At 44.1% G+C, this 24,159-nt stretch overlaps 1 protein-coding gene across 5 annotated transcripts in view; it reads right to left on the bottom strand.

The window, feature by feature from the left end:
• The window catches only part of LOC135396452 (P-selectin-like), a 42,921-nt gene extending 19,020 nt beyond the window's left edge, over positions 1-23,901 (bottom strand). The window contains exons 1-8 of one of the 5 annotated variants that reach the window (XM_064627423.1): positions 23,762-23,901; positions 23,433-23,534; positions 22,733-22,890; positions 19,374-19,444; positions 18,061-18,243; positions 15,963-16,133; positions 9,331-9,501; positions 4,015-4,215 (exon numbers count right to left, since the gene is read on the bottom strand). In XM_064627423.1, coding sequence (XP_064483493.1) covers positions 4,015-4,215; positions 9,331-9,501; positions 15,963-16,133; positions 18,061-18,243; positions 19,374-19,437 — 790 coding nt within the window. In that variant the 5' untranslated portion in view covers positions 19,438-19,444; positions 22,733-22,890; positions 23,433-23,534; positions 23,762-23,901. The remainder of the gene's footprint in view (positions 1-4,014; positions 4,216-9,330; positions 9,502-15,962; positions 16,134-18,060; positions 18,244-19,373; positions 19,445-22,732; positions 22,891-23,432; positions 23,535-23,761) is intronic. The other 4 variants (XM_064627422.1, XM_064627426.1, XM_064627425.1 and 1 more) reach the window with 4 other exon arrangements.
• Between the last annotated feature and the right edge of the window lie 258 nt (positions 23,902-24,159).

Raw genomic sequence — 24,159 nt, 5'->3', positions numbered from 1 at the left:
ACCACTCCGTATGACCTCAGTTCGATGCTTATTTTAGTGCTTTGGTCACATGTAGGACAAGGAAATCGGGAAACAAACTGAGAAAAAACCCGGGCGGTGAACCCTCAAGTGGTCGAGATGACTGCCGACGAAAAATGCTAGGTCATGGAAATCATTATTATGTTGCCGTGGGGCCAGTATCCGAGGTCAGAAGAAACCCGGGACGCAAGAGCAGTCCAAGAACAATAACCTGGTTATTAGGAAAAACATCTGCCTGCTGAGTTCCAGCCTACTGGAACCTTCAACAAGTGGAGTTTTTCGGATTCATCCGAACTGCTTAAAATTTTACTGGAGTATGTTTTTCTGATTGTTTCTGATAAATCCGAAAACCCGGAACCCTACTCATAATTCAACATCAAATTCAAAATCACATCATGTCATTACTCATCATTCAACATCAAACTCAACATCACGTCACATCATTACCCATCATTCGACATCAAACTCAATATTACATCACATCATTTCCCATCGAGTGCTGTTATGCAAATCACATTATGCAATGCTCATTTTGTCCAGCCTATAGACAGAGTCAAACCCAAATGCATGTTGTTTTGGTCAGGAGGCAAATTCGAAAGATATCTGGTCACACCCAAAAATTATTGGCTCAAACTATATTTGGTGAATTGCAACGAAGGGAAGCATAGAACATAATATGAGTCTCGGAAAAACGGACAAAAATAATGTTTTCGCAAGTCTAATTCACTTCCGACAAAAATGCAAACTAGAATTTGAACTTGCACTGTTGCTTTTCAACCTGCATCAAAATGACCAGGGAGGAATGGAAAAGCAGTGAAACAGCAGAGCGTGGTACGAGGACAGGAAAGCTGAGCATGAAACTACTATTCTCTGCAGAAGTTATGATGCCAAGTCCTGTTTTACTCCTTCAAGGAACTGCGTCACTCAATGGCATGTACGGCATGAGTGTCCACTTTATTTTCCATGACTGACAAAACTTCTTGACCTGGAGTGTTGGTATTTGCAGATATTACTTCAGACAAACTTTGCCATGTTCTGTATATATTGGAATTCCTAGGTTGATATTTTTCTTCGAGATACAGGTGTATCTTCACAAATTTTTTGTTGTTTGCGCAGATTTTTTTGTGTTCCGAAATTAATTTTCGAAATACATGATAGCGTCTTTTCTAAAACCTACAAGGGGCGTTCAAGTCAAACCGGGACTTTCTGTCTCCTGAGTGTACAAATGGCTTGCGCTACTTCTTTTTCGTCATTTTCACACGCGACAGGCCTCCCCATTCACCACGTGGTGGTTCAAAGTTTGTGGAAAACAGAAGGCACGTGCGGGACAGGATGGTCGACAACAAGGTGAGTGCGCACATCGAACAGTGAATTGTCATGAAGTTTCTCGTGAATGAAGGCGTAAAGTCATCTGAAATTCACAGAAGACATCAGGCTCAGTATGGCCACAATACACTTAGCCGCAGCAAAGCGTTTGAGTGGTGCAAACGGTTCCGAGACGGCCGTACATCAGTGCAGGACGACCCCGCCCGGGGCGGCTCAGAGCCCAGTGTCAGAGTTCCTGAGAACATCCAACTTGTGGAGCGCCTGATCCTCAAGGACCGGCGGATAACATGTCTCAATATCAATAGTGCATATAGTGCGATCAATAGTGCATATTGCTGCCAGGTTCTCAGGGAACTGCATAAGGCGCTGAAGCAAAAGCTGCCGGGCCTCATCACCAAAGGAGTCCTCCTCCTACAGGACCATGCATGCCCGCATACCACACATCTCACGACACGCGGTCCGATCATGGCTGCTACGCGCCGGTAAGGATTTCTACGCTGCGGGCATCCAGGCCCTCGTGAAACGCTGGGACAAGGGGACTAGTGCAGCTGGAGATGACGTTGAAAAATAAAACTAATTTCTCGCTTGTAAGTTCATTTTACTTTTGCAAAAAATGAAAAGTCCTGGTTTGACTTGAACACCCCTCATAGATATATCATTTGATGGAGTGCTCAATTAGGTACAGTTTCCTCTCTAGCAACCTATTCTAATGTGATACTGACAGTCACAAAAACAATATTTGTCGAACCACCCTCGGTTTTAATGCGGTAAGGAAACAGTTAAAAAGGCTGATACAACATTATTGGACCTCCTCTAAACAAGCAGAATATTGCTTTTGGGCATTAACGTACCTAACCGTTTGTAAGTTTACAGGCCAAGACCTGCGTAATCCCATTAAGGAATCAGGGATCATTTGTCTTGACTTTGCCTAGTATTCGAACCAACCATGGCTACTTTTCTTTCCAGTATTTCGCGGCCAAAGTTTGGAACTCGCTTCCACCTTATATTCATACTTGTAATTCGTTAGTGGTTCTCTGGAAGATGATGCATGATTATTTCATGGGTGAAAGCGCTGTGTAATTGTCGTTGGTGCTTTATATATCAGGTGTTGACTCTTCATGTTGTTGATATTGGTGTTTTCTTCTTTGATCGAAAGGTCCTGGTCCTGTATGAGTCGTTTGTAATACTAATTTTTTTTTTCTTTTGTGTTTCCTAGCGATCACTGTCGTGTGTCAGCTTGAGTTGTATGCATACAATATTGGATCAATTCCACGCCTATGGCGTTTGATCCTTCTAATTCGTGCCGTATAATGCATTCAATTTCTTTATACCCCATTTTGTATGGCATTACCTCTGTACAAGCTGTAAAATAAAACATTTGAACTGAACTGAATTGAACTAATAGGTAGGCGCATCATACATCCCAGTAATGTTCATACTAGAGCCCTGCACGGGCCGACTTTTCCGGGCCCGACCCGACCTGGGCGCATCAAAAAATGGCCTGGCCCGGCCCAGGCCCGGACCTTCATGTTTTTATGTGGCCCGGCCCGATAGCCCAGTGAATAGAGCCCGGCCCAGCCCGGTGACTCAGCGCGTAGATCCCGGCCTAGTATTTCCAGATGTTAGGTACGCGTTTCTAGCGCTTATCACACAAATTTATAAGTAAATTTAGAGAAGACACGGCCACAAACATACAAGAACAGTCGGTTTGACACCACAACACCACAACACACCACAACAGCACAAGACACCACAACACCACAACAGCACAAGACCAAATTAAATCCAGGACGCATGCAGGCAAGCGCGTTACTGATACACTACCAAGTTTTTGTGGATGTAGAGGATGCTGTCGACAAGCTCCTCCCAATCCTTACCCCACTCACCAAGCTTTGCGAACGTGTTTGTGAAATATGTGAGGAGTCAGGAGCTATGTAAAGTGGCTTTGAGAATGTTATAGAGGGTCGAATCATACGCATAATGCAGTGTCCCTTGCTTGTTTTTGCAAACACTACACACAGGAATGACGCAAGCACGTGATGATATGAACTAATAATCCTCCATTGCGTGAAACTAGCTGCGTGACCTGGTCGAGCCTGACTCTCGGAAACATGTTTGTCGGCCTGGGCCCGGCCTCGCCGTTCTGGCATCTTTTGTCAGGCCGGGCTGGGCCCTGCCCGGCAGGCGGTGTTGGCGTAATTTGTCGGCCCGGCCCGGCCCAGCCCAGGAGCACATAGCCAATAACAAGCCCGGCCCAGACCGGGGTCCCAACCCAGGCTGGGGCTCGTGCCCCCGACCAGGGGCTCGTGCAGGGCTCTAGTTCATACTGCCATTGTAGTACTACTGTGATGCTGCTTTGGCCTTTAATTTCACTTTGCTGTGCCACATTACCAGTTACTTTTGTATTACGATGGGATGTCATCCACCCCGGTGGAATTGTGTGTGTGGTGTGCATGTGCTGCTACATGCACATATGTGGGTGGTATCATACTACTTTATCAAACATTCTCATGAGCCACAAGTTCAGTAATTCCAGGTGAAACATAAGGTAGCCAAAAATGTGTGGACATCAAGTCCAAATGCAAATCTTTGAACTTCATTCCTTATGAAATCTTACTTTACACTGAGGATGTCTCACACTCAAAAGTATCCAGAGGAACTAAAACTTACAGGTAGGCAATTGCTGTGGCTCCCATGTGCCTCCAGGCTGACAAACCAAGGTGGGGGAACCTTTCATAACATATCCCTCATTGCAAGCAAACACGGCTGAACTGTTGGTTGAACCATTGCTCAAAAGTTTTCCATGGGGAGGATCTCGAAGTTGAGGGCATTGCCTTCCATCCTTCCCAGTTGTGACCTCATTTGGAGGTGCTGAAACAATTACAGAATATGAGAGAGTACAGCAACAAAGTTAATTAATGCAATGCATGATTAGGGTTCTCCGTTTTCGGGTTTCATGATTTTTCAAATTCAGAGGGGGGGGGGGGGTGCTATTTACACATGAGAATTCGAGGGGAAATTGGGCGCTACGATCTCTGTTTGATATGTCATCGGAGAATTTTTTTGGTGAAACGTAAGGCATATGAAACAAGCCACTGCTGTGACACTGGGACGAGAAACAAGAATCTTTATATTTCCTCTCGGAACTGGGGCAGTGAATGACTGCGGTATTCAAACACTTGTCCGAGCTCCACAAAAGCTCATCTTTTTTCTCCTGCAGGAAGGGATTATAAAAGGAGGACAGGTAGGTTGTCACAAATAGCTCTCTTTGCTGATATTATGATTCACTTTTCTTACGGTTTACCTAGAACAACAAGTTGAAGGACCACAAGGATTTCGGGAAGATATCAGGTTTTACCCGAATTCTTGAAAACTTGTTCGGGGGGGAACTATCGTGAAAAACCGGGTTCCACGCGAAAACGGAGAACCCTATGCATGATGTATAGATAGATGCTTTGATATGCTGCTCTGTACGTTATTTCACACATGTTTCACTTTTCTTCCTGTATGTCACACACACACACACACACATGAAGCTACTCTCATTTGAAGCTGCTCCTTCCGAAAAACGAAATGTATGTGTTAAATAACATGTTGGGCAGCGCCTATTTATGTTTGTGGTGATCAAAGGAAAGAGAGACGTAGGAGATTTGCAGGCCTCATAAATAAGGCGGAGGTACTACACGAACAGCCTTGGAGAGTTTTCTCTGTCCTTCTTATAGGATGTGAACTAAATGTTCAGGAAAAAAAGTTAAGCTGCCTCATTAGGTAAATACATTAGCTTCTCATAAGTGAACTGCATTAACACAACCCTATACATCTGAAGGTTACACATAAGAAAAATTTCACATTCCAATCCAGTATAAGTACAGCTTTTGTTCAGTGGAGGGCTTTGTGAGGGCATTGAAGGCTTTGAGCCAGTGAGGGTTTTGGAGAGCTTTGTCTCTAATTTTGATCCTTAGCAGTATTAGCGTTTTCTGCCAAATCAAGGCCGCACAGCGGTAAAACACTGATCTAGCCGATTCAGGTTCACACGGCCGACCCCATGTTCACTTGTGGAGAAGTTGCTGCTTTTCACATGGGCTGCTGGGCTGCACCTGTATTTTGCTGTTCAAATCAATCGAGCGACCGTGCCGCTGCAGGTACGGGCGCACCAGTGCATCCGAAGGTCACGGTTTGAATTTTCGTACCCTCACTTTACAGTGCTGCAGCGCTGCTTTGGGCTGCTTGAGGCTTCCCCGAGCAACTGCGGCGCCATCTGCAGGCTATTTGCAAGTATATTTGCAAGTATAATGGTAATATCACTGGAGGGTGAGCATCGCCCGTACTTCAGATGGCGGTGCAGGTCAGCCAAACACGCAGGAGGCGCTTCACCTGTGCCAACAGGCAACGTGGCACACTCAGCTACGAAAGAGACCGAATTCATATGCGTTAAGCATGACAAAGGCCTCTGCATACAGCCGTGCCTTCAAGTAGTACCTCACTCTCGCAAAACTTTGTACACAAGTAGAAAAACACAAAACATGTTCTGTTGTACATAATAATTTGGGGCTTTACTTCACGAGACAAGTGTGATGCTCTGTTATACATAACCCTAGTGCAAATATAAGCAACGTGAGTATCAAATGTTTATGAAGGTATTCATAGGAATACTCGATAAATAACTTTCCAAAATTCATCAGGTGTGCACGTTGTTTATAAAGCCTTACCCATTTTAGCATGTAGTTGTAATTTTTGCCCACCCTTCAAAGGGTTAAAGATCTACCACTGCGTTGAATCTACAGGTTACTGTGCCGAGCTTCAATTTGATGCCGATGTTGTTTATAATTGGTGCTCTGACAACTATATTTGTACCAATCCATATAAGATGACTGTCAATCATCGTACTGTTTGTGATTCCCTTTTCTTGTAACAACTCGCCAATTATCGTGTTGACAGCAGTTATCTGTTATCCCTTGTCCTATTTCGTGTGCCTGTATTCCTCACCCAGTCATTTACTCCTATTGATGCACCCTGCCGTTTCGGCCTTTGCACCTTATACTGAATTTTGAGCATGTTCAATGTGATAACTGTAAATATTGATTTACATTTATTTGGTCTAGTCTCCTTAAGTACTGCTGTTTCTAATATGTAGTTTGTTGTGGTTGCCTTTGTTGTTCTTCCTTATCTTTCCTTTCTTTTTGTGAATCATTACCCAGACTTACACTGTCCATGGGCACTTAGAAATAAACATGGTAACCGACCGATTTTCGGAAGCTGACGGTGACCGGAAAAAAGTCCAAATAATACAGAAGACTGAAAAACCCAACGATCACTAAAGTAAACTTTATTTCAAATCAACTGCACTAACGAAGTCTGTAGTTGTGCCTTGCCGCATGTGGCTCCTGCGTGTGATGCACTTGCACTTGCACGAGCATCATACGTTCATTGTACACATTTGACAATAGTGACAATGCGTCGATAGCTGGTGGACAGTGACAGCATGCCCAAACAGATGGCGAATTCCACTGGGAGAGCAATTTTTGCCCTGCGCCGGGTGAGGTTTCATGCATGCTCCCGGAGGGGTAGCATGGGTTTGCTTTGTCAATGGAATGCTAGCATTAAATGTACAAGCACGCTTTGTGCATAACACGTGACCCGCGTGCTTTCTCGGGTTTGCTTCGGCTATGTGGGGTTCTGCAGACTGCTTCAAAATCGTACAATATAATTACGCACAGCAGGACGCGCCATGTTCAAGGGATGCTGTTCACTGTTCAAGAGATACACGGCAACCTGCGCGACACACAAGTAAAAAGAAAAAGAAAAGAAAGTTCGAACACCACGGCCTCACTTAACGCACGCATGCCTCCTCTTTTCTGTCGGGTTCCACTGGCTTTGCCCCAAGGAAATCGCTGGGTCAAAAACTACTGTTCCTTGGAGCAAATTTTTTTGCCCCTGCTCCGCCAATGGAACATTCAATTCATGCCCTGATTCTGCCAATGGAACAGTGTTTGCCCCTGCCCAGGGCAAAACTTTGACCCAGCTCTGCCAATGGAATGTGCAAAGAAACTCGACTAACCCACTAACCCATGACAGGAACCCACCCGCAAAATGTACAGGCGTCGATAGAGCTACGAGTCATGCTGATCCAGACTGGTGTGCCAGTCCTTTCTGTGACGCTGCCGCCACCAGTTTTGGAGGCTTTACTATTTGGCAGATTTGTCGAGCAGCTTACGAACAAGTTTTCTTTATATAGATAGATATTTTGTGCTCATAAAGAAGTACATTGCAACAACTAGAATATTTTGCGAACACTTAGGTGACTTTTGAAGAGGAACAAGGGAAGTAGGACTTCCCTTTTTAGGTTCAACGCGTTATGTATAACGCGAGAGGTCGCTTTGAGCAAAGAAATCAGCATGCGCTCGAGGCCCCGTTTCTACATCCATTTTGAACTGAAAACAGAACACATTTATTTGAATGGTTGGTTCGCAGCACATTATTGCCGAGCAGACAGCCTGCCGGTGTGGTGGCATGTTGCTCGGGAAGAGGGATCATGCCTCCTGGGAGCTCACAGGGAACTGCGCAGAGATTTGCCTGAGAGCGTTTGAGGGAAACTCAGGGAAGACACCCAGAGAGGACAGCCGGAGCCACAACAACGCAAACACATTTACTTTTTTGGTTGTATTTATAACCTTCCATGCTGTCTGTGTCCGTGGACACAGCACACTGTTTCATTGCACGTGGTCGCCGCCACGTTCACTGGCGCGCCATGTGTCGATTGTCGCCGCCATCAATGCAGGGATGGCGTGCTGCCTGCGCCTCGTAATTCTATCACACGCCATCGCTGCCAAAAAGGCTGCATGGCTAGTAGATCCAAAGCCACAGCACGTGCTTGCCACCACCGTGCCGTCACCTAGCAGTACGGTCCGGGAGTTTTAGAGCAGTCTCGTCTAGGATTCCAATTACCAATCCAATCCAAGTGCACAATTCAAAATGGTGGTTTTGAAGTTGCCATCGTAGTACAGGAATAGTCATATTGGTGCTTGTCCACAAGCATTTTAGTCCGGAAAATTGGGTCTTCCGACCATAAAAATCACCATAAAAATTGTAGTAAAAATGTGTTAATCCTATGGCGAAGGTCACGGTTCCCCGTGGCAGTCCGAATAATAAATAAATAAATCAGTCAGCTACTATACCTCAAATATCTGAAATAATTTACAGCTGATGATGCACACCCACCGAAAATTCATTTTAAATATAGAAATACTGCATGTAAAGTGGACGAGCATATAACACATCACATGAGACAGTCAGTGCTTACGCCCAGAAAACAAAGTAGCACCACGTTGAGATGAATTGCGACATGTAATTTGTGGTAATTCGTAGCCTTACGTCACGAGACAACTATGATCATGAGCAACACTATAATGGCCGGTCTGTCAATTAATTTCGCCCACCTGAGGATTCTGTAATGTGTAGTTAACCATTATGTAAGTTATGTAACATTCCTGCGGAATACAGCATGGGTAAAGCAGCTCGTACCATGCCCAGTTGATGGTGTTGGGCCTGAACCTGTAATCTATGGTTCAAAGCTCGCTTACATGTGCAACGTGCACATCCATATAACATGCACATTATATGCCGAAGTTATGGTAGCTTACAAGCGTAGCCTGGTTCTGTGAATGCGAACATACGACCATATGACAGTGCAACACTCAACAGTACAACCTGCCTTAGCATGTTCCAGCACTCATACACCAGAGACCTACTGCTCATGCCTCCATTTACTGTTGCTCAGTGGTTTGAGGAGCAGTTCAGCCAGTCAAAAAGTTTACTGCAAACAGCGTTTCCTAGAAACATGTTAGGCTCCAATTGTAAGTTTTGACATAAAGAGATCATAATCGTTCCTCACAACATGATGTTGGCATATACAGTCTGTCGCAGAAGAACCAAAATGCATTCTAAAGATTCTACACAATTAGTATTGAACTTTGCTAATCCACACACCTGGACAGGTTGGAGGGCTTTGGTCCCAGGTGCCTCCAGGTAAGCAGCGTGCAGTGTATGCCGTGTGTCCATAATTGCACCTGAACAAAACAGTCGACCCAACACTTGTCTTGTTCTCAGCGTATATCACTTTGCCATGGGCTGGATCCTCGAGCCGCTCGCAACTGAGCTCTGAAATAGCACTGCTATGAGAAAGGTTTCTACAAACACACAAACTAAAGCAACTGAATATAACATTTTGCATGTGTGATTATGCATTGAGGAAAGCTTCCCCTGTACAGTGACCATACCACATTACTACAGTTTCATCTGCAAAAGGCCCCTGCACAGTGGAAAATACACATTCAGGAACCTTTATGCAAAATTAATGTGCTGTCATTTCATCAGAAGAAGAATTTCATCATTCAGTGTGAATTATCCTCCTGAGATTCCTGCAGGCAGCATCTCAGCGTACCTTAGCACTACATTTGTAAACTCATCAGTAGAACGCGGATTTTCATGCAAATGCATGTTTTTTTTCTGTATATGGTTTCGTACCTGGACGATGAAAAAACACTTTTGGTCTTGGTTTAGGACTGATCAGAAGGATTCTATGGTGCATATAAATGCATGTTTTGCACGTTGTGGCATATTTCGCATGAAAGTGCATGAAAAGTGCATATTTTGCTATATTTTCTGGTGCGAGAGCTTACTTCTTCGTTTTCATGGACGGTTTTGCTGGTTATGGCATTGAGTCCTCTTTTGCCAAAATTCTGGTTGGAATAGAATATTTTCCATGTTTCGGTGGCGTGTGGTGCAGTGTTCAGCCCACACCCTGCTGCTCCTTCCTCCACTGCGTGCATGGCCGATGGGCCACACTTCACCTTCGCCACGTTACCATTACGAAGACGGGCGGCACTTGCATTTTAATAGGCATGATGCATTGCCGAACACAAAGCCATGACGAAACAGGCCTGAGCGTGGGCAATAGGTTTTGTCATATCGTCATAGGTTTCGTCCACCAGCTAGCCTGCGTTTACGCTATTTTATCAATCACGAACGCAAAGCCTTCAGCTCCATGATTTATATCTGCGGCACAGTTGAACCTCTGTATGCAATAAGAGGGTAAGTCGATTTATCCCCTTTTTACTATTCTTGCTGCAATGCCATCTACATACCAGAATGTATCTGCCAAAAAAAATTTAGGACCGTATTGCAATTTATTGGCCCGCTACTGGAGGGTAATAAATGGGAAATGCATGTGTGTCAATGAGACGGACAATCAGATCAGGCTCCTTTTCTCTGTTTGGGATTTTTCAACGTATCCCCTTATTGCATACAGAGGTTCAATTATTCTTTGTTGTGTGCTGCAGAATGAAGGTGGCTTTATTTTACAGTGTTATCCCTAATAAAATACTCACATATTTTTAAATAGGCATTTGGTGAATTCCTTTAGCACCAAGAACAATGAAAAACATTGCATATAGTGATGATTTTTACTGCATATTTCGAAGATTTTCAGTGCATAGTTGCATGCACATTTCGGGAGTTTTTAGTGCGTAGTTATCCACGCTCGTCTCATCAGGCACCTCCCAGGATGCCTTGAGAGGCTGTGCCAGGAAACTTTTCAGGGTTCAGATGTTTCCAGAGTTCCAACACATGCAAGCAGATTGTGTATGGTACCGGTAATTCCACTTTACAAGGCAGATTTTTAGGGATTTGCATGTTCACTTGAACAAACTACGCTGACTCCAGGCAACATTTCTTAAAGCTTAAAGGGACCATGAAAGGATATTTGACAAGCCTACGATCATTTTCAATTTGTTCCTGTGTACTAAAGCATTCACCCTGTGAAATATGAAGTTGAAAGTCGTCCAAATAGCGAAAATATTCTATACTAATCACGGCCGTGAACGGCGGCTGCTACGGCTCGCCTGCGAGGCGAACTGGCCGTGACATCATACACAGAGGATGTTGCCGATTCGCGGACGGGTTTTTGCGAGTAAATTGCAAAATTTGCAAGCAAGCTTGCAAACTTTGCCATGAAATATGTTTTAATTTGACCTGGAGATAAGATTGTATCTAGTCGTTGACACAAAATCCTACCAGAAGTGTAATGTAGGCGTTGACTGTTAGCATGGTTATCAGAGCGTGTTTTCCTCTCTGAACTACTTCTTCGTCAGAAAATGTCTCTGTCGGTGGCCTTTTATGAGCCGCTGCATACGGAACGGTTCCTAGACGCTGTGTGTGTCGCATAATCTCCTCCTGCATCACTGAAATTTGCGTTTAGCCATATTTCTACCGATTTCAACGGCAGATATACGACGTCATTGTTGTCCAAACCGAAACCATGCACCCACGTGGTCCCGCAGGGTGTGTCCTCCAGGTCGTCCACAGTTGGCTGAGAGGACTGGATGGTGATGACGTAGGCCAGCTTCGAAGGGATGTATCCGGGGGTCACGCCTCGCTATTTTTGCATTGTAACTGCGCCCCCGGTGCACGGAATACAGTTAAAATTCGATGTGTGCATGATAGTGAGGAATCATGAGAACCATTTCTGGCATAGTACTCAGAATTCACGCAAATCATTTCATGGTCCCTTTAACATTCGCTATGGCGACGTTTGTATAACGCTCCCTGTCTCCTGCTTGATGACAGTGAGGATTTTATACTTGATATACTTAAACTACTAAAAAGGTAGTTACAGCACAACTACTAACTACTGCGTCAAATTGTAGTTTAGCTACTAGTGTAATAACTACATCACAGCCGCACTAGTTAAAACTACTGTGCAACTACTACGATGTAGTTGCTTCATTACATTTTTAACTACTCTGATATTTTGTACACGTCGTTATATCTATGATAGCTTAGGCATAAAAATAGCATGTGAGTGCGTGGGGAGCGAGAAGACAGTGAACTCTCTCCCACACTAGCAACAACCATAGCACAGCACATGCCCCTCCATACAATACTGATGTAGTGATATGTCATGCAATTATAAAGTCATGACCTCCAATCTGATGACGGAGGGGGCGTAAGGTTTTTGAGTGTGCTGTGTGTGTCGATCGTTACGCACCGTGATTAACACTTTCTACTACTACTTTCTGCTCATGTGCCGTAGCATTTCTGTACGCAAACTTGACAATGAATGTCCCCATTCCACGTCTAACCAGTCTAACTCGACCAATGGTCCTGTTACAACACTTTGGATACTGTCCGACCCCCTGTCGAAAATTCTTAAAAAATGTGAAGTAGTAGTTGTAGACTGCTGTAACCTAACTACTGTAGTTAACCACAGAAAAATAAGTTTAACTAGTAGTCATACAAGTAGTTTCTAACTACTTTTTTAACTACAATGCAGTAGTTTAACAAACAGTTAACTACTGCACATCCCTGTTTGTTTCACACTAAAAGAAAAGTAAGGAAAATCTGGCGCAGTAGACTTCCATTAATACGACCTCGGATAATTTGTTTTCTCGCTTAATTCGATCGAGTTCGAAGGTTCCGTCAAATCCCCATATGTTTCTATTGATAAAAAAGTTCGTTATTTCGAATGTGAAAGCAACCCACATTGTAGAATTCGACCGATCCGTCCGCGTACCAAGCATCAGCGTCGCCCGCGTTGCACCGCACATAGCGAAAGAAAAATTCACCCTAAAGCTCCGGTGGCAGATGGCAACAACGTACATATTGCATTTTACATATTGCATTAGCACAAGCAATCGCAAGCGTGTCATATCATCCCAGGCGAGGAGGAAACTTCTTTTTCGTTGTTCTCCGTTTTTTGTTTCGCATTTCACCGGGCTTTCATGCAGAATCTGTCGGTGCTTTCGGTTGAGCACTCTATTTATCGTATGAAGATAACGCCGAAAGGGTGTTCCATCACATCAATGCCCTACGTGGATGTTTTCTGATGCACGTTTCAAGCGCAAATGATAGCAGACGATCACAGACTGTCTTTGCTAATAAAACCAAAAGGACTGCCAGGCACACAGAGAGAAAAAAAGGGGGGAACTGGTGTACCGAAGAGGGGAGCAAAGAAATGGGGGTTGATGTTTCGAGCGAAGGCTCTCCTTCAGACTAGATGGACGGATCCGGGTTATTCCCAATGGAAACGATTGCAGGAAAATGGGTCGGTTCTTTTCTGGAAATGCATTCAACATCGTATTATGGTGTGCCCTACTTGTAGAAGATCCCATCACGTCGCCATCGTAATCTATCAGCTTCAAAACTCGTCATTCGAATTCAACGTCATAACTTGTCATCCATCTAGTCTGAAGAAGAGCCTTCACTCGAAACGTCACCCCCCATTTCTTTGCTCCCCTCTTCGGTACACCAGTTCCCCCCTTTTTTTCTCTCTTTGCTAATAAAAGTTATATTAACCTCGTTCAACGAGACATTCGTTACACGACAACGAACCTCGTTAACGTTTGTTTTTTGCCAATTCTTTAATTCGAGCTTTGGATAATTAGATCAAATTTCGCATTCCCCTCAGAATCGAATTAACGGAAGTATACTGTACTCCGCAAAACCATGTTCAATAGACCTATCCCTGTTTACAAACAAATGACGTCAGATGGTACAACAGCGCCGCCAACTTGGTAGACTGGAACTACTATAGCAAAAAATCAATAGGTCACAAGAACGCCACGTTTAAATGTGGCTTCTCATATTGTAAGATTTTTTTGTGTTGTCCTGTGTTCATACCGGCTGACACTCCTAGCCATCAACATCGTTTGTTTTTGTTCTGTTGTTTATAAAAGAATAAACAGCTGACAGCAGTGGCGCACGTGGCGACACATCGTTATTCGGCATGCAGTCAGCAAAGCGAACGGACCTATCTGGTTCTTTTTCTAACACGGGTTATGGGCAGAGAAGCGCCTGAAGGCAGAGTTTGAATACAGCTGATTGCAGTTGGGCAGGGTTGAAGATTTTGCGGTGATGGAGCAGCCCACCTCGAAGATTGTCTGTAAAAGATGATTGATGGAGCCTCGAAAAGTACCCACATCGAAAAGCTGGAAGGGCACAACTATCCAATATGGGTTATGGGTCATCATGGAGGTTTAAAGTATCCCTTTATTTGAAGACGAAAGGACTATGGACGGCTACTGAGGATAATCCACCAACAGTTGCAGAAGCAAGAAGTTCTTGGGACAGCAACGATCAGGAAGCTCCGAATATAATAGTCCAGGCGCTCTCCAGCAACCAGACCAGCTATGTTATAAATCAGACAACGGCGAGAGACGCATGGGATCATTTAGAACGAGTGAACCGGGGACGGGTTCTAGAGAAGAAATTAGGGCTCAGAGGCAAGCTCAACTCCTTGAAGTGGGGCAAGCAAGACACTGCTGCAAAGTACATGCAACGTGTGAAATCGTTGGGTGAGCAACTTCGTGTTCTTGGTGATAATCTCGAAGACGCTGAAATAGCCTCAATTGCTATTCGAGGACTGCCAAGGTCGTAGAACAGAGTGGCACGAACATTTGATGTTTGTTCCATATCATATTTCACACCCGAGAAAGTGAGATGCTCTCTTACGTGAAGAGCAACGACAAACCGAGAACGAAGCAATCGATGAAAGTGCATGCGCAGGAGAAGTACAGATACTGCGACAGCCAGTCAGCGATAAAGCTGATTGAAAACCCCGTACACCACCAACGATCGAAACATATTCACTTAAAGTACCTCTACGCCAGAAATGAAATCGAACAAAAGGAATTTAAGGTATCATTCATCTCGACAGATTCCATGATCGCTGATGCCTTAACTAAACCCGTGCCGTCTGGCAAGAACATTTTATGTGCCAGAGGTTTTGGACTTGGAATCACTTATGAAGGGGAGCTACAAACGATATTGACTGGTCTTGACGGCAATATCGCATCAGCCGGCTTGAACGGGGGTACGTTGTCCTGTGTTCATACCGGCTGACACTCGTAGCCATCAACATTGTTTGTTTTTGTTCTGTTGTTTATAAAAGAATAAACAGCTGACTACAGTGGCGCACGCGGCGACACATCGTTATTCGGCACACAGTCAGCAAAGCGGACGGACCTGTCTGGTTCTTTTTCTAACATTTTGCAATTCTTCACATGTTAGTAGTTATATGGCCTTGTTCTGCTCCACTCTACCAGTAACCCTATCTTTTCGGTAGCCCTTTATAAAGATGGCTACCGGGCTCTTCCATCTTCTGGAGCCTGAATGGCACGAGTTTCTCTCGGAGTGCACATGGTGTCTCTATACAAAGCAAGTGCGAACTAAGTCTTAATAACAAACCACATTCCGCACAGGATTACGACACTGACTTTCAGACGATGCAACTCTTGGGATGAAGCCTTCTTTACGTTCTGTGGTGGACTGGGAACGCGAATGAAGACAGGAAAACGACTAAAAACGTGACCGCATTTGTGTCTTCCACTAATACAAAGAAGCCACCTGTGACTTTCGTGAAGGAATGTGGCTTTGTGAAACGGCGGTGTTCTCCACCTGCGCTGTTTCGGTTTCACTATGTCAACCAACGTCATGATTACGTCACGGTGAAGTTTCTTCGGTAGAGGTCTATTTTATCGCCGTGACCTTTTGAATAAGGGATAAAAGATAACCTAAACATTAAAAGGTTCTGCATGATTATTATGGTCTGCAGACCCACACACCTGGACAAATTGGAGGACTTTTATCCCAGGTGCCTCCAGGTAGACAGCTTGCATTGTATGTCAAAAGTCCATGATTGCACTTGAACAATATAGTCGACCCAACACTGGTCTTGTTCTGAATATAGATCACTTTGCCATGAACCGGGTCCTTGGGCCGTTTGCAACCAACCTCTGAAATTGCACTGCTGTGAGAAAAGCATCTGCAAACGGACAAGCTAAAGCGATTGAAAGCAATATTTTTAGGGTTAGACTTTTTTGTAGTTGAATGCCTACCCCTAGATTCAGGAGGAAAAAATCGCATGCTATATTTATATCTGTAATTCGGTGTGAAATCTGGTGCTGTTGATACATTCGGGTGTTATCAAGTTATTTTTGTTCTTTCTGTCCAGCAAGCAGCCTGTTGTTAAAGATGCATGCATTCCTCACAAATCATAGCCGCAAGTGTCACAAACTGTGACATCAAATGTGCTTCTTATAGTTTGTTGTGGCGATGAAACTCCCCATTCCTCATCTTAAATCCTCATCTTAAAAATAAAGTAGTAGTTGTTGTTATAGTTTACTGTTGCACTAAAATGTTTTGATCAGGCATGCGTTTAGACTGCTACTGAACAGTGGGTGTGATACGTGATTGGAATTCAGGGAGAAATTTGGTTTAACCTGAAGTGGTGCGAGACCAATTTGGGGGGTGACTAATTGGAAGGAACCAGATTTATCCCAAAAAGGTCAAACGCTGAATATTTTGTGTGCGTGCTATCAGACCAGTCCAAGTGCAGCCTTTGTTTCAAGAAAACTTGCTACTTTCACATCTAACTCTTTATCTTTGCAGAAGTACAGAAGAGCAAAGTTCTTAGCTTACAAGTAGAGCCTGGTTTTCAATGTATATATCACAAAGGGTTTAAAATTGGGCTGTTCGGTGGTTCATACTTTAAAATCGATAAATAAAACGTGCCAGGGAACAAAAATAGACAACACAAAGACACAGCACAGACTGGCGAACAGTATTTTATTGACAACGACCTGCTTCTTAAATAACCTGAGCCAGCAACGCTCTCTTCTGCAAGGTTACGTTTCAAACCTCCAAGCATGCCTAGTACGTTATCTTTTCGAAAGCACACAAATTATCAAGAGGCCCTCTTGTTATCGAATTTCATAAGTTCCTTGTCTCGATCAGTTAACAGCACTGAAGGCACTCACGCACCTGTTCCCCGCATTTTTTATTCGTATTGCTTCGTGATATAATAACGCACCAACCTTATTACTCGTATATAAAATTTTGTCTCATGGAAATGGGCAACACACCCGTGACAATTTTTTAAATGTTCCATACCTCCTGTTAACCGAGTACTGATGCTCCTTAACTGAACATTAATGCAACGGGATGTTTGCGCTATATATTTACGCCCGCAGCTAAACGGAATAAGATACACAGCCATGAGACGAAAATTTTATACAGATAAGACTGATCAGGTTGGTGCGTTATTGTACCATGAAGCAATATGAATAAAAAATGCGGGGAACATGTGTGTGAGTGTGCCCTTAGTGCCGTTAACTAATCGAGATGAGGAATTTATGAAAGTTGATAACAAGAGGGCCTCTTGATAATTTCTGTGCTTTTGAAAAGATAAAGTACTAGGCAGGCTTGGAGGTGTGAAAGGTAACCTTGGAGAAGAGGGCGCTGCTGGCTCAGGTTATTTAAGAAGCAGGTCATTGTAAATAAAATCCTGTTCGATGGTCTGTGCTGTGTGTTTGTGTATTCTTTTTTTGTTCCCCAGCATGTTTTTTTTAACGATTTTAAAGTTTCAATGTGCATTCAACGACATGACAGAATTGTGTGTTTTTGCACATTCTAGACCTCTTACACCAGACACCAATTGCTCATGCCTCTGTTCCCTGTTGCCCAGTGGTGTGAGAAGAGGCTTAGCTAGTTATAAATCTTCCTGAAAAGACCACCTCCTGAGGAAACATCTAATATGGAAGTTTCAACATAAAATTCTGAATTGAAGCATTTTGAAGCATGAATTCTGCCTTCTAACTTCAGCCAAGCCAAAAATACATTTGAGAGACCCATATAATTATTACAGTCTGATGACTCACATACCTGGACAAGTTGGAGGGCTCTGATCCCAGATGCCTCCAGGCAGGCATCGTGCACTGTATGTCGTATATCCATCATCGCACTTAAACAATATAGTCGACCCAACAGTGGTCGTGTTGTAAACGTATATCACCTTGCCATTGGTTGGGTCCTTCAGTCGCTCACAGCTGACGTCTGAAACTGCACCTGTGCAAATACACAAAGTAAAGCAGTCAAAAACATATTACGTGTGCGTGGCAATATTTGAGGGCAGGGTAGGAGAGAAAGGGTCGATGGTTGCAGTGACAATGCGTGTGACCACATTTGGTATCTACCCATGAGAGAATCCTCCTGCAGTGGAAAGTATGCATTCATGAATCTATATGTAAAATGTAAATGTGATCATTTATTCTTTTCTCTCATGTATTATTTTTTATTCCACCGTTAGCTCTGCCAAGCTGTATTTCATCATAATGAGAAATGATCATTCAGCATCCACAGAGAGAGTCGTCTCTCAAGATAATTCCGAAAATAGTTATTACATGTATTACTGTCTTTGGCTCGACTCTTCATGTTGGAAATTGCAATGTAAAGAGGAATGCAATTTTTGCGAATTGAAAAATTCACAAAATTGACACAACCAAAATAGTGACATAATCTGAAGATTTATCTTCACCCTTGGTTGCTAGTAAGCATTTCAAATGTTTTAATATGCCGTGGCGTGATCATTATCAACATCAATGACAGATGATAACCGACAACCGTGTGACAACAGGGACAGACGTGGCGTTATTCTCGTTGATTTTCTGAACGGACCTTAGAAACACAATCGATGGCAAAATCCATGGCAGCACACTCTAGGAGCTCAAAGAAGCCATTAGGAAGAAAAGACAACATAAAAACATCGATTTAATAGAGATTCATCACGACATTGCGCGACCACACACTTCACTATTCACGACCTACAGGTAATAGTCAAAATAGGGTGTCCTGTCATGCCTCACCCATGATACAACCCAGATTTGGCACCCTTAGACTTCTACTTGTTTTGTCCAATGAGGGACAATCTATATGGTTCACTGTTTCAAGATTTGGATCAAGTTAAATCCACTGTAAAGTCGTGGGTCACGAAGCAACCTCCAGATTTTTTTCCAAGCTGGATTTGACGCTTGGGTTCGACCATGGCGTAAGCACATTGGAAGTAACAGTGACTAGGTCTTTGTCTTGATCCGTTTTCAAGTAAAGTTGCAGTAAATCAGGAGGCATTATTTTTCTACTCCCCCTCATATATGAGTATGCAATTGATCGAAATTTGAAATCTTTGGAATACCACTTACTTTGTGCCCATGCAAGCGTGGCAACAGAAAGCCAGCACAGCAGGGTGAGTTGCACGGCAGTCATCTCTCCCCTAAAGAGAGAGAAACAAAGTCTGTGTTTGTGTTCTGACTAACATGCACAGCACTCCATATCAGCTAACCCTCGAATTAAAATTTCTCAGTTGGGTCCGTGAACCAAGCAAACTAACTGCGGCAGGTATATACATTGCTACAAAGAGTCAGAAATTTTTGTGAAACAGAATTGCTATCACCTTAATCAGTCAACCTCTTACAAAGTTTGAGTCAACAAATTACCGCCACAATCTTCTTGTCAGAACAAATTGATGGCAGAGTCAAAGCTCGTCATGCATTTTTGCGGAGTGCAGCCTTCAGGGCTTCACTCCTCAGTTTTCTATTTTAAACCTGCAACCCATTCTTATTAATTAAGGAAATTAATTTTGAAAGCTCATTAAGACTGGCGCTGGCTGTTGAAGCAACATCTGCCTTCAACTCATTGGAAAGCACAAGGGGCAGTGTACAGGAGCGCAAACGAAGTGCATGACAGGTGCAGCCCCCATGCAAAGTACCACTACAGCCCAAACAAACAGAAAGGTGTAAGCCTCGTACATAAGATGGTGCAGATGTAAGTTAGTTGGCGAATAAACTCCATGATAGGCGAGCGTGAGCAATAGGCGAAAACACACAAGGATGACACTAACATGAGAGCTTTAGCCATCAGGTTTGCGTGTTTTCGCCTATCGCTCAGGCTCGCCTATCATGATATAAGCTTCAGATCATCTGTCACAGATGTCTGCACTGCTTCACAACTTTTTCGGCGACTGCTATCGTATTAATTGACTAGAGGAGCAAAAACCCGCCTATTTTAACAAAAATTGATTGCCAGTATGCACCAGATTGATGACGAGATGTCACCAGCAACCACAGCTACCCTATTCACATCCTCCAGTCCACAGTGCAGGAAATGTTGCACAAATGTCGGAGGAGGTGCAGCATTTTCATGAACTCGTGCAGAACTTTTTCCAATCGAATGGTCTAGTGTAGTGCAAAGGCTGCACCTTTCGAGTGCGGGAACTTGTACCCCTTACACAAGTTCACAAAGTGCAGCCCAATCGAAGACAGGGAGTACTTTGGAACTGAGGGGATGATCAGTAAGACATAACAAGGGCAATCCTTGTTGAAAGCCATTCCATTTTTTTAAAGTCCTGACACGCACATATGCATTGAAATATCCATCGCCTAATTTGAATTTGCATTTAATATGCAAATGAGCAAAACAGCAGTGACTGGGGGGAGGGAGCACAGTGCTCATTCCATGTAAGAGAGCCATGTGCTTTGGAGTGATGAAGATGATTCGAGCTGGTGCTGATCCGCTGGCCAGGTTACCCACTTTCCAGCTCAGATAAGTGTCCATCAGCAAAGGTGATGCGATCCTGAGTCGTACTGTCTTGGTTTTGGCTCATTTGCATAGCAAAATTCTGTGATGGATATTTCGCGGCATGTGCTCATCTCAGGATTTTTGAAAGAGAGAATGGCTTAATGTTATGCACCCAAAGTGTGGGTTGAGCAAGCCCGCTTAAATTCTTCCGAATTGTGGATTAGTGGTAGGCTGTGAGGTAGGGCATGTAGCGGACGACGACAACGACGACAACGATGGCCACGCGCGTGGAGCACCGGCTTCAGTTCCACCGGCGCGGCCATGGAGACAGGCCACCGTCATCGCCTCTCCGTGGCATACCATCATCGCCGGTCGGGGCTCATGTAGAGGAAGACCACCGTCCTCTACATTTGGTGACCTGGACAAAGAACATCTCTCTCACGTACGCTTCTCTCTTCGCTCAAGTCTTCTCACGCTTCTCACTGCCGGCCGCGACACTCGAGCCTTGCGCTCACCTGCCGGTTGCGGCAGTCGCGGCAGCCGACGCCTCGGCACGCTTAAGCCCGTCTCGGCACCTCACTCACTCCACCTGGGACTATCGAGCTTCGGCTCCCGTGCCGGTCGCGGCACCCCAGGACCACGACACCGAGCGCCTCACTCTCTCTGCGACGGATCGCTGTTCCCGTCCACACCTACCACAAGGATGACCACCTACACACGGATGCTGTTCCCGTCCTCATCCCCTCTGAAACGCCGCCAACGTGTGCCGTGCCCCTGTTCGACCACGCGTCACCACGTCTATACGCCTACCACGGTCGCCCGTTAACTCCAGCTCTTGCGATGCGTCCGCAACGCATCTGACGGCCGGGGGACCCCTGTAGCGGACGACGACAACGACGACAACGATGGCCACGCGCGTGGAGCACCGGCTTCAGTTCCACCGGCGCGGCCATGGAGACAGGCCACCGTCATCGCCTCTCCGTGGCATACCATCATCGCCGGTCGGGGCTCATGTAGAGGAAGACCACCGTCCTCTACAGGGCATACCAGTATTCAGCTACAGTCGTGCCTCGTTAACATGGACACTTTCGTCCCCGACCAAAATCATCCATATGAATTGTCCATATTATCGAACATCACGAAAATAACAAAAACCATACTGAAAAAATCCTAAAATAGTGCGTGCTTGCAGGTATACATGGTTGTGCATAGATTTCATGGTTGTGCATTAGATTTACACTGAGCAAAACGTCAGCAACACTTAGAGACTGCTGCTCGTGACCATTACTCTCAAAGAACTGAAGAGCCATTTGTAGTCCTGCTTGAGCAATAGCAGATGTGACAGTTTGCTTGGCATTGCTCAAGTCATCGACGCCGGAGCCTGACAATTTGCCTTGGCAGCTGTGGAGCAACTGCACTATTGTCCGAAAAGCGAGTTTCCATATTAACGAGACAAAAATGCATTGAAAAAGTTTGCTCCTTACAAAAATCGTCTATAATTCGAGTTGTCTATATTAACGAGGCACGACTGTGTATGGTAGCCAAAAAGGTTGAGGACATAATTGTGGCAATGGTGTTTTAGTTGGACTTTATAAACATCATCTAATAATGAGGAAATAAATGTTTCACTAAGATATCTCTGCATACGATACTATCTTCGGAAGAGGCCAGCTACTTGGCTGTGCAAGTCTAAAGTAGAAAGGAGGAGTTGAGATTTCATAACGGTTATGCTACTGTGGAGCTACAGTTGTTTAAGATATAACACACATCATTATCCTGGACAGCTTCAATTGTACTTCAAAAGACCACGTGATAAGAGTCCCATATCGGGGAGACACATCCCAGTCTAGGTCTAATAAGATTAGCGCAAGCAGTCTCTTTTATTGTAGATTGACAATGGTTGAGGTTACAGTGTAGGTACACAAGTGTATTTCCTCTTCATTATCTGTGGTAAGATTTTCAAATTATTCCAAAGAAGTCTCACCGTACTGAATTAGAGATGTTTTTCCTGGATACTCCAAAATGAAACTACAGTATCATTGGTGGCGAGTTATTTTTGTTGAGCGTGCACAACTGCCAACATCACGCAATTACCTTTACTGTTCGATCAGCTCATGTAACCCGCATCACAGCTGACACCACCTGTAGAACATAAGACACTGGTGTCATCAAAACAGACGATAATTTGTGTGCACAAAGCAGACTACGAAAACAAGAATGAAATTGCCGAACCTCAATGTGCACTTCATTTAAACTGGTCAAAGAAACTCCAAAGCCGGGTGTAGCCTGTCAGTTATATGACAATAGACATTTGCATTGGCACATTTCACATTTACAACTGTATGGCTACAGAAGTGCACAGACCTCAGGATGTCAAGTGAAAATTGTGAGTTCGACTCTTAAAGCAAGTGATTGTTCGCTGGAACTAACTATACATCTGGTACACATGACATGCAATATTAACAGATGTAGCTAGGTTAGCTGCTTCATTGAAATTTAAATACTTCTTCTTGGTACGGATGGTTTCATTACGCGCACTTTTAAGAAAATATATTGTGTGATTAGCTTATATTAGAGTTCAAATAGAATGCCGCCAACCACCCATGGAGCCTAACCTTTTTCTGATTCCTATGTTCAGGACGAACTCCATGGTTCGCCCGTAAACGAAATCCTAGTGGACTTACCGGCCCACAGAATGAGCTTACGCAAAATGCTTGTGCTATTCCGACTTGAGTGGTCCAGTAAACAGGCTCGTCGAAAGCAGGGACATTTCTTTAGTGTGCTTCCTAGAGAGGATAAAGATGAGGGACGAGTTGTTGATTTGAGTTCAGGACTATACAGGGCCACCTGCTCCAACTCTTATATAGGATGTCATAACAATAGTGAACTTGGAAAATGAACATATCAGCGCTGACAGGCATTATGTTTTCAGTGAATTTGAACAGCGTTGAGCCCGTGCATACGAGGCTTGTTTAGAAAAACATTCGTAGAAAGACTGGTAAACACCGCTTACCTTTGATGCTCCACTGGACTTTTATGTGGTCTATACGTGGCTATCAAAGAGACACTATGCGTAACACTACACTTCTCTGACACATGTTTTTAACAACCCCATGTATACACCACCACGCCTTCTGCTCAACCGACCGAAAACGTCGCTCACACTTGGATTGGCTTCTGGTATCTGTGTCAGGAGCCACACACGTATGACTCAGTTCTGGTTTCGTGTTTCAAGTAGTGGTGTCGATGGCTGAGCAGACAACTCATTTGATCAATTTGATTATCATAGTTTCAATTATCGACAAGTTGCACGAGAGCTCCAAACGGAACATGTCCACATTCAATAAATTAGTTGAGAAAGAATGTTTGATATTTCCGGTTTTGTATCAGCTTCTCTTATTTAATTACAAT

The sequence above is a fragment of the Ornithodoros turicata genome, chromosome 6, assembly GCF_037126465.1.
Source record: "Ornithodoros turicata isolate Travis chromosome 6, ASM3712646v1, whole genome shotgun sequence".
NCBI classification, from domain to species: Eukaryota; Metazoa; Arthropoda; class Arachnida; order Ixodida; family Argasidae; genus Ornithodoros; species Ornithodoros turicata.
The sequence above is the reverse complement of the archived record's forward strand: the minus strand, read 5'-3'. Positions and strand labels throughout refer to the sequence as shown.